The sequence below is a fragment of the Sebastes umbrosus genome, chromosome 1 (assembly GCF_015220745.1).
Source record: "Sebastes umbrosus isolate fSebUmb1 chromosome 1, fSebUmb1.pri, whole genome shotgun sequence".
NCBI lineage: Eukaryota > Metazoa > Chordata > Actinopteri > Perciformes > Sebastidae > Sebastes > Sebastes umbrosus.
In genome coordinates, this window is record NC_051269.1 from 402,780 (window position 1) to 414,202 (window position 11,423).

General features: G+C 39.3%; 1 protein-coding gene and 1 long non-coding RNA gene across 3 annotated transcripts in view; one reads left to right on the plus strand and one right to left on the minus strand.

The window, feature by feature from the left end:
- LOC119498058 (E3 ubiquitin-protein ligase RNF123) overlaps window positions 1–10,863 on the plus strand; it is a 222,629-nt gene extending 211,766 nt beyond the window's left edge. Inside the window, 2 exon segments of the mRNA XM_037786545.1 lie at window positions 1,075–1,160; window positions 10,052–10,863. Coding sequence (XP_037642473.1) covers window positions 1,075–1,160; window positions 10,052–10,151 — 186 coding nt within the window. The 3' untranslated portion in view covers window positions 10,152–10,863.
- Window positions 949–3,376, minus strand: LOC119498106. Of its 2 annotated transcripts, none has more exons than XR_005209057.1 (3): window positions 3,046–3,376; window positions 1,292–1,329; window positions 949–1,154 (listed from the first exon to the last, which is right to left on the minus strand). It is a non-coding gene; the product is annotated as an uncharacterized LOC119498106 (long non-coding RNA). The 2 variants fall into 2 exon arrangements; XR_005209056.1 differs by having other exon boundaries at window positions 3,038–3,376.
- Window positions 10,864–11,423: the final 560 nt, after the last annotated feature.

The following is an 11,423-nucleotide window of genomic DNA, read 5'->3' on the forward strand; positions in this document are numbered from 1 at the left end:
AATATGTTTTAAGAGAAATGAGACGTCGTTTCCTCTGAAGCGTCACGTGAAGCGATGTCTGTTTCTGATGACAGCAGTAGCTGATCACAGCTGGATCAGCTGTCAGTCGCCTTTAACAGCTATAGAGACTTTTGATGGAGTTTGTGTCTGAACTGATCTAATACTAATAAAGACACACAGTTATTATCAGTGGCAGATTAATTAACAACACAAAACAATGACAGATATAATCCAGAAACCCTCACAGGTACTGCATTTAGCATAAAACAATATGCTCAAATGATAACACGGCAAACTGCAGCCCAACAGGCAACAACAGCTGTCAGTGTGTCAGTGTGCTGACTTGACTCTGACTTGCCCCAAACTGCATGTGATTATCATAAAGTGGTCTGTAAAGGGGAGACTCGTGGGTACCCATAGAACACATTTACATTCACATCTCTTGAGGTCAGAGGTCAAGGGACCCCTTTGAAAATGGACATGACAGTTTTTCCTCGCTAAAATTGAGCTTAAGTTTGGAGGATTATTTAACCTCCTTTGCGACAAGCTAGTATGACATGGTTGGTACCGATGGATTCATCAAGTTTTATCAAGTCATATGATACCAGTGTCTTCACTCTAGCTTTAAAACTGAGCCGCTACAACCTAGAAATCGCAAGTTGCATTAATGCGTTAAAGACATTAGTGGCGTTAAAACAAATTTGGGTTAACGGTTATTATCACGTTAACTTTAACAGTCCTAGAATTTTCCCTTTCTTATGAAAATGAATTATTTAGTTTTACTGATTATTCCTCTGCTTAAACCAATGACTACAATATTATTAATTTTATTGTTAGCGAAAACACATATTCATAAAGTTCGCCAATCACAAACCTTCTATTTTTGTCTTTGAAAGAGCAGCACATTAAAACAACGTTGTACTCTAAAGACAAGAAAGCTTGTAAAACTGTGGATTTATCTACTTTATTCATTATTCTTTTGTTCAAAGCTTATAACAGTTTAACATAAACAAAGAGAATGACTGCAGAGGTGACACAGATGTCCTAACAAGTGTTTTTCTCTCTCTGTCGTAGCCAACCAGTGAAGAAGACCTCTGCCCCATCTGCTACGCTCACTCCATCTCTGCCATCTTCAAGCCCTGCTCCCACAAGTCCTGCAAGTGAGTCCACAGACACACACACACACACACACACACACACACAAAATAAACCATAACACAAACAGGTTCTTTTATGTGTAACAACCCACACACCTATTTCATCTCCAGCGTTCTGCTGCCTCCTCACTCACAAACAAGTCCTGCAGAATCTGTTTCCAGCTTCTCCTTTCTGTTGCAGAGATCACGAAGCATGATGATAAAATATGATCAAAGTATACATGTCTTTCATGTGGTTTCATTATTCATTATCACTACTGTTGAAGAAAGATTGAAGTTAAAGGAAGATCTTTAAAAAGATATATCTATATATATGTGTGTGTAAAAATCATGTTCCCAATCTAGTGGAGCGGATAACATCAATTTTTCAGTCAAATCGTGCAAATAGTGATACAAGCACCAAATTTGGCATGATGATTACCGAGGGGGTCACTAAGCAAATATAAACCATTGGCCACTTGAAAATCCAAGATGGAGACTCACCGGACAGCCAAAAAGTAAGAAAAAAGTTATTGGAGGATGTTAAAGCTGTAATAATTAGATCAAGCATACCAGAAAACATATAATTCTACATCACAATCAAAATTCAAATTGACAAAGTACATGTATTTCTTTAAGAAAAACATTCTCCACGAGTGCATTTGACAGCCATCTTGAAAAATGGCTGCCATATTACAGTTAAAAATGGTTAAAACTATCAAAACTAGATCCAGCATGCCAGAAAACATATAATTTGATACCAAGATCACTCAAATCGACCAAGAGAGAAACCATTAACGGTAGGTCAATTTGGCGGCCATCTTGAAAAATTGCCGCCATCTTGGATTTTCAAGTGGCCAATCGTTTATATTTGCTGTGTCCCCTCGGGAATCATCATGCCAAATTTGGTGCTTGTATCACTATTTGCATGATTTTTCCACTATCCACTCCACTAATCACGGTCCTCCGGTGCTCATAACGGCATTTGCAGGATTTCACAGCGCTGAAGGAAAACAACCATCAGAGCCCAGGAGTCTCCAAGCACTACTGTTTAGCTGTAAGATGAGAACGTTTGCTGCGGCTGGTGGCCGTTGTTCTGTATTTCCTCAACAAAAGCGTCTCAAGATAACTTCTGTTATGATTTGACGCTATATATAAAAATAAATTGAATTGAATTGAACAGATCTCAACATGGCTTCCAGGCAGGGTCTGATTAGCACCTGCCACCCGCCACTTTGGTAGGCGGGGAAAACGCAAAGGTTGTCTCGTCATGCCCGGGCCGAAAAAAATATGATCGGGGAGGATGAAAATTAAATTTGGGACGAATTTGGGGCGAGAGTTGAAAGAAAAATAGCCTTTACATTAGAAAGAACAGTGATGGAAATGACTGCATGTTATGTGATCAATCCTGCATGTACACACACACATAACATATACCGCCGGCCTCCGATCTCAGGACAGCTGCAGCGGCTACGAAGTCAATGAAGTAAACTTTCTGGTATTAACGTTATCAGTTAGCTAACGTTAGACTGTTTGATGTTAACGGTAACGTTACCAGTTAGCTAACGTTAGACTGTTTGATGTTAACGGTAACGTTACCAGTTAGCTAACGTTAGACTGTTTGATGTTAACTGTAACGTTACCAGTTAGCTAACGTTAGACTGTTTGATGTTAACTGTAACGTTACCAGTTAGCTAACGTTAGACTGTTTGATCTTAACTGTAACGTTACCAGTTAGCTAACGTTAGACTGTTTGATGTTAACGGTAACGGTACAATTAACGCTCGCTAACGAGCCGGCAGCCAACATTTGTATTTACAGCGAGTGCGCTGACGATAACGTTACTTTAACGAGGAGTCAAAACTCTGAAATCATGTTACTAATGTTAAACACTCATTTACCTACTTACTCCTGTCTTCGTCTCCTTTGGGTAATAAGGCTGCAATGAATGAATTTAGTCCATACCAACATGCTGCGTCTCTCCTCATGACAGGAGCATCTCCAGCAGCTCCTCCAACTTTAGGAGCGCAGCTAGCAGGGCCGGTTCCGGCTAGCAGGGCCGGTTCTAGCTAGCAGGGCCGGTCCGAACTTTTAGGATTAGGGGCCATATGCAAAATCTTGTTTTTCGACGAAATGCTGTTTTTTTCACAACAATATAAAATGGATAAAAGGAAGGGAGTTATGACCTGATTATAAATATTATATTTAAATAGTCTAATAATCTTTTGAATTGTGTGTTTTTATGAAAATAACCACTACAGATGGCGATAACAAAGTACAGTACAGTACTGTGTAGGCTACAGTACCCCCCACCCCCAAAAAACAGGGCTACCCCGGAAGCTACGGTGTAATTTGAACACTGTAATTTACCGTGTATATAATGTTTTTCATGTAAAATATATCGAACATTGAATGATATCAGAACTAAAATGTTATTTCTTCACTTAGCGCAGAGATTTCAAAAGTGACAGATAAAATTTCTGAGTGACAGACAAAAAAATACTTGCCTGCCACAGTAGCAGAAAGTACACTACAAGATGTTTCTGAAAACATTTGAGGAGAGAAATAGGCATTAACGTAACAGAATATTGATTCATATTTGATCAGCACTGCCTAGTTTGACCGTTTGGTTGGAGTTCATGAGTGATTGACAGCTGCTCAGAGATGGCAAGGCTCCAGCTTGGCTCCGATTGGTTGTTTTCCTCCGGTCTGGGAAATCTTGCAGATGCCGTTTCGAGCACCGGAGGGCACAGAGGCACATGATTTTTTCAGATTAACTGTCTCATGCACTACTGTCAGGATATAGCGACCGTTTTATAAAAATAACTTTTTAACTTTTTAATCATATTTGCTCCAATTCTACCCACTGCTGCTTTTAGGCACTCAAATACTGGCATATTGTCAATAAAGATAATTAAATACCAAAAATAAATTAAAGCTTCAAGCATCGATGAATGGGCCCTCACCTATGTGCACGTCGGGGGTTGGTTGAAGTATCTGTCCACATCCAACGTGATCAATGTGGCAGGCCACAATGAGTGCAAAGAGACTGCGTTATGCATTATGAAATAGAGTGGGGCTAATGTGTAGGGGAGGGGGATAACATCCCCAATGAAACAGGAACTCTCTGCTGAGTGCAATGACACCTCCCACAAGGGCCTGCGACAAATAGTTAAGGAGTTCTGAAAGGGGGCTAATGTGTTGGGGCGGGACTATGGGTCTATATTGTCATGTAAATGTCATCAGGCCTGGAAAATTTGGGGTAAATTGGACAATGTTCATTGGAGTTACAACAATTTCCTGTGTCATGGCCATCAAATTAAAAACGGGCAACTTACTGTTGGGTTTACGGTTTAACTCCAAGAGACTTTTTGGTACATCTCTTCAAGCTACATATACCTACCAACTCTCATAGATCTAGGTGAAACGCACTGCAAGAGCTACTAGATAGGGGGCGCTAGCAAGCCATTTGTGCAAGGCCCATATCACATGTGAATTTTCGCCATGTCTGATATGTGTGCAAAGTTTCACAACTTTTCTTTAGTTTTGCACTTTAAGACCCTCAAAAATAATATCCATTTTAAGAATGATTAGCATTCATTCTTAAAATGAGGGGCCCTAATAACAGAAATGTCTGTGATTTAAATATAACTGATACTGATTCTGTAATGCTCCATCATCAGACTCTGACCTGTCGACAATTCCTGAACTGAACTGTTCATACATGGCATGCAGGCACACTGAAGACTGAAATAGACATGTGAAGGCACATTGTAGCGGGGCTCAAAACACTTGCTTTAATTTGGTATAGTCTCTTATTCAGCAATAAACACTCTCATTAGTTGCTTTGTCACGGTGTGAACCTGCAGTGGGAGGCTGCCTGAACGCTGTGGAAAGAAGGAGTCTCTGTCCAGTCTGTTTTTGTTTTGTTCCGCTTATCAACACATTCAGGCGATGCTGTCGTAAATTAAATGTTTGCAGTGTATCCACAGATATACCCGACTTCAGTTTAACAGTGTCGGCATACTGTTTGACCATGGATGTATAAAGAGAACTGGTACAGCGTTGGAGGCGGGCCTCCGTTCATTCCTATGAAAGTGTATCAGTTGCTCACGAAGCCAAAACGGCTCGTCTTCTAAGTGAAAAGTACCCCAGATCTTCCGGCGATCTTCCGCATCCATTGGGCCCATGGAGCAGGCGCAGTAACGTCTATTAGTGCGTTTTACAATTTTTAGGACCTAATGATTTAAATAAGGACTATTCAAGTCCCAAGGTCCAATGGCATCACGTGACGGACACGGACATTCTAGTACCACCGTTTGGCCACTACGAAAATTGGCATCAATGACCGACGCTCTTCCTGGGGGCTTGAATTTGACACAAATCGTTGTCTATTGAGCTTGATTAACCCGGCGAATCGGCTAAACCAACTAGCATGGTCCAGCTGATAGATAACAACTAGTGCGCTGCCAAAACTTTCCGGGTAAAACAAGCGCTCCAGAATTCCTGTTCCGTGTGTGCGAGTAGTAGACATCTGTTTGGGTCACAAAAAGGGTGACGCATATCAAACCAAACGTCCTCTACCGAACGGTTGAATACAATTACACGTATACTCCTATACTCCTATACTCCTATACGTTTGTGTACTGTTTAGCTGTAAAATGAGAAGGTTTGCTCCGGCCGGTAGGTGGTGCTTGATTTTGACTGGGCTGTTTAAACATGGTGGCCGGGTATCGAATGTAAATGTAAATCATTCTAAGGTAACGAAAACACAACGATTCTTATTTCCAGGTGATTATACACTAAAGAATTATTATATTTTATTAATATTGTATCCCGTTTCTGCCAATATAATAATAATCACTAAAGTAGGCATTAAAAAAAAAAAAAACAGTTCATGACCAATAGGCTAGTTAGGTGAGTCATGAGGCGGTAGCATTACATGAAGACATAAACACAATGTATGTAATACTGCACTATGTAAGCACAGTCTGTTAGAGCTGAAATGATGAGTCACCTTTCAGCCCAAATACCAAACATACTCTGGACAAAATACGTACAAAATAAATATATAATCAAGTCTTTATATTGGCAGCCTGTCTGAACAGAAACATGTATGCAACATATAGAAGAAGGTCAGAGGTCAGAGGTCAGAGGCAGCTTTAGAAACATGGCATTCATGTGGGATGGGAAACAGTGCGTTGCTCAAGGACACTGCTGAAGGTCGGATGCTTCCAGTCAGGGTGTTGAAGGTCGGCCTCCTTCCCCATTATGCCTCTCAGATGCTCACATTGTGTGAGATGACTAAAGTCCATCTGTGCGTGTTGCTGCGCTTTCAGGGTCAACAGATTTTATTCAAACATCCATGGAAGACTTTAGATTTTACCTTTGACCACTTCACCGGGAACTTCACTTTCAAAGAACTTCATATCTAATTGCAATTATTTTGAATGATATTTCAATTCTGACATAATTTGGATATGATAGATGGGATAATAATTTTTACATCATTATTCTCATCAAACATATTAAAATGATTATGGTGTGATTTTTGCGGGGATCTGTACCTAATAAAGTTGTTTTCTTAACTGCTGACTCAATGTTAGAATCAGCAGTTGCTTGTTAACAGCGATACTTGTGGCCGCTAAGTCAACGACAGTCAGCGTCCTGTTGCTTGCGCTGTGTAGACGGGAGGTAGGCTAGGCTTCAGCTCATGCGGCGCTTCTGTTCCTTACGTGAACCCACGCGGCGCAAATACGCTAGCGCTGCGCCGTTATGAATCACCATTATGAACCTGATATGGAGAGGGCAGAGGAGAGTACCGGCAGCTTGTGAGAAGCTCCGGTACGCATGAAAAAGTTACGGTACACCAAGGAGTAAAATGAGGAAGTGCCGCCCCCCCTATTAAGAAACATAATAATAATACAATAATAAACAACAATACAAAATAAATTTATTAAAATTATAAAATAATATGTTGGCTTCCTCCTGAATGTTTCCACTGAAGTTGTGGCTGTAATTTCCTCTCACTCAGCCTTCAGCCTTTGAGCTGACGCTGCCTCGTTCGCCTGAAGGCCTCATCGATCCAAACAGCTGACTGACACACACACACACACACTGTCGGGATCCTTCATTTTTCTGTACAGCTGTTTGTTCATTTAAAGTCCTTGGCACAGAGAAACACACAAAACACAACAGATAAAATACACACACACTATACTATATATTTGATGTATAAATACTTTATATACACACTCATGTACATAGGTGTGTGTGTGTGTGTGTGTGTATGTTATGGTGTGAGTCAGCTGTTTGGTTGCTGCTGATAGTGGCTGAAACCTCTGCAGCAGACCTCGGTGCAATTCATACCTCAATGCATATTTCATGTTCTCCTGGAGGTGGGCTTGATTTAGCTTAGCTGTACGCCAACTCAGCAGTTGTATGGATTATTGTGGAGCTGATTGAGAGCGCTGTCACGAGGAATAAACCATGCCGACCGCAGCTGATTCTAATCACCTCCAAGGCCAAACTCAGGCTGCTTTTTACCCGTGTGTCTGTGTGTCCAGCCCCCGGTCTGGACTACAAGGACCACGTTACCCCTCTGTTTACTTCTCATTGTCTCTTCATTTCCCTTTCTCAGTTACTTTACCCTCCTTTGCTGCTACATTACGCAGCGAGGTCGCATTCTAGTTGAAGAAGCACATGGGGGGGGGGACACACTTCCTTACTGAAAGGAGGAAGGTTCACTGTTTGACTGTGCATAAACTAAATCTAATAAATAAATGTAACACTTTTATAAATGAATAAATGATAAAAGTATCTGTTAATGATCACAAAATTATTATTAAACCTTAAATAAACATTACGTAGATAATAGATAATAAAGCTACCATATCATGCTCATTTTCAGGTTCATACTTGTATTTTGTTTACATGCTATAATGTTAAAAAAAACTTTATTTTCCTCATACTGTCTGTCTGAATATACCTGTATTTACCCTCTGTCTGAAACGCTTTGTTTTAGAGCATTTCAACAGAATTGCAACAGAATTGCAACAGAATTGCGTTGCTAGGCAACAGTTTGGGTCCATGTTTACTTCCTGTCAGCTGATGTTATTCACATACACTGCAACAGGAAATAAACTGGGACAATTTAGAATATTTATTTTTAAAACCATGTGATGATCTATATATTGTATATTTGTGACATCACAAATGGACAGAAATCCTAACGGCTTGTTCCAAACGCATAATTTCTGAATACGGGCTGTGTGTTTCTCCGTATATTGAGCGTTTTGACAGTATTTATACAGCACTTAAACCTGCTTTATAATATAAAAGACATGAAAATCTCACTTTTTACAATATGGGACCTTTAAGGGTTAATAATTGCTTTGTACAGGTCTATAAACATTATTTGGATGGCTATTATAAAGTTACAACTGATGATTATAATATCTTGTTAAATAGGCGAGATTGGATTGATGATTCAAAAAAGTTATTTTTGCTATATCGTGACAGTAGTACATGAAACAGGTAACATGAAAAAAATCATGTCCCTCTGGTGTCCTCCGGTGTCCTCCGGTGCTCCTAACGGCATCTGCAAGATTTCACAGACCGGAGGAAAACAAGCAGTAAGAGCTGACCTGAGGTCTGCTGTCCATCTGCAGTCCATGAGAGCCGGCTGTCAATCACTCACAAAATGGTCAAACTAGGCAGCGCTGATCAAATATGAATTAATATTCTGTTACTGTAATGCCTATTTCTCTCCTCAGATGTTCTCAGAATCATCTTGTAGTGCATGGTTTAGCTGTAAAATGAGAAAGTTTGTGACCCGGCAGCCATGTTGAGATATTTTGAAGGAACGCCAAGCACCGGCATTAACCCTAACCCTAACCCTAACCCGGAGCACAGCCAATAGGAACGCTCTCTCTCTGAAATGACCTGTGATTGGTCAAAGTCTCCCATCACGGGTTAGATTTTTTCAAGCCTGAAAACAGAGCCATGAGGAGGAGCAGAAGTCTAGTAATCTCTCAGAACACTTTAATTAAAATATGCTGAAAGATTATTATGGATTTTTTTCCCCAATGATGCCAAAAATATACTGACTACTGCTGCTTTAAATTCTTTGTAAAGCATAAACATTATTTAGATAGTTAATACTATGTTAATGGTTAATATATGGTTTCTGGTCCATCTATGTAATGTTTGTAGATGTTTTACAAATGATTTTAAAGGTTTACAGATCATTTTACAGATTAACCAATATCTAATATAGTATATAAAATGTTATAATGTGTGCAACAATAAACTGAAAATAAATACTTTACTAATGTAATCAGAATATAAAGTTATCGTCTCTTATCAGCTATGATACAATATAGATTTTATAAACTAATTATTTCATATTAAGCAAACTAATGATAAAATAATTAGTAAACATTATTAATTATCATTTCATTGTTTATTTACAGTAAAATAACTATTAACTAAGTTCAATTAACTGTCAATTAACCATTCATAAATGATGGATATCATAAAGTGTTACCATAGTTCTTATTGCAAATACCCAATAAGATCATTATTTTAGCTTATATTTGGTCTTCCTCTGAGATGCTCCGGGGAATAATTTAGATTTTATAATTAACATAATGCCTCCCACCTCATTAAGAGCATTGCGTCATTTACTTTGGTAAAATAATCACATTTTCAAAAGGCTAAATTAATTTCAATATTTGGGTACTTTAATGAGGTTTTACGTTAAGAGTTTAGGCCTGAAATTAAACAAAATAAAAAAATAAAAAATGTTTGTGTATTCTAATAACATATTTATATACAATATACAAGACTGTTGTGACCTCCACCAGGACGTAAGACATATGACGTGATTATTAAACTGTGTTGTTTCTGTGTAGGGCCTGCATCAACCAGCATCTGATGAACAACAAGGACTGTTTCTTCTGCAAAGCCACCATCACCGGGGTCGAAGACTACAGCAAGCCTGTCGCCTCCTAACACCCACACACACACACACACACACACACACACCCACACAAACACACACACTAAACTGAGACGGCCCCCAATATAAAAAATAGAGTCCTGGATGGATGACAGCAGCGTCCTTCAGTGTGAGAACTAGTTGTCATATTAGCACAACAATTCACCTCTACCTGTCAGTGCAGGTACACCACACACACACATACACACACACCTCTTACACAAGCTCTTACAGGATGGCAGGTGTGTGCCATATTTCACCTTTACCTCTGTGGAGACACTCTACACGAAGACACACACAGGCAGGGAACAACGGAAAACTCATACCTCACCCTACCTATAGATGGATTACTGAATGGGCCCACCAGGTACAGAACCAGGGGCCCGAGGGGGCCGGGCCCCTCTTTGAAGTGACTTAACATTCTTGTAAGAGAATCAATCAGACAAATAAATTAATCAGAGACACAAAACCATCTCAAAGAGACACAAAACAAACTCAAAGAGACACAAAACCACTACAAATAGATGTCCATTTGCAACTCTGTCTCCTACAAAATTACGTTCCCAAACAACTAAACTGAATTCTCAATTATATTTTGAGATAATTCCTGAATTGATGATTTTCCATAGTTAATCGTGATTAATCGCAATTTCATCACACATTTTTTTTATCTGTTCTAAATTTACCTTAAAGGGAGATTTGTCAAGTCCTCTTATCGACATGGGAGTGGACAAATATGCTGCTTTATGCAAATGTATGTATATATTTATTATTGTAAATCAATCAACAACACAAAACAATAACAGATATTGTCCAGAAACCCTCACAAGTACTGCATTTAGCATAAAACAATATGCTCAAATCATAAGATGGTAAACTGCAGCCCAACAGGCAACAACAGCTGTCAGTGTGTCAGTGTGCTGACTTGACTATGACTTGCCCCAAACTGCATGTGATTATCATAAAGTGGGCATGTCTGTAAAGGGGACACTCGTGGTAAAAAAGACGAGCTAGTATGACATGGTTGGTACCGATGGATTTATCAGGTTTTGTAGTTTCATATGATACCAGTATCTTCTCTCTAGCTTTAAAACTGAGCCCAATACAACCTAAAAATCGCAAGTTGTGGCATTAACTTTGTCAGCCCTGTTTTAAACATGTTAACGTTGTGAATATAACAAAACAATAACGCAACAAAACTACTTTGACGGGTTTAAAGGGACGGGTTTATGTAAGAATCAGAAATGTCTTGTTAACAGCTTCACCTGTGTCCGTTAAGTCAACTA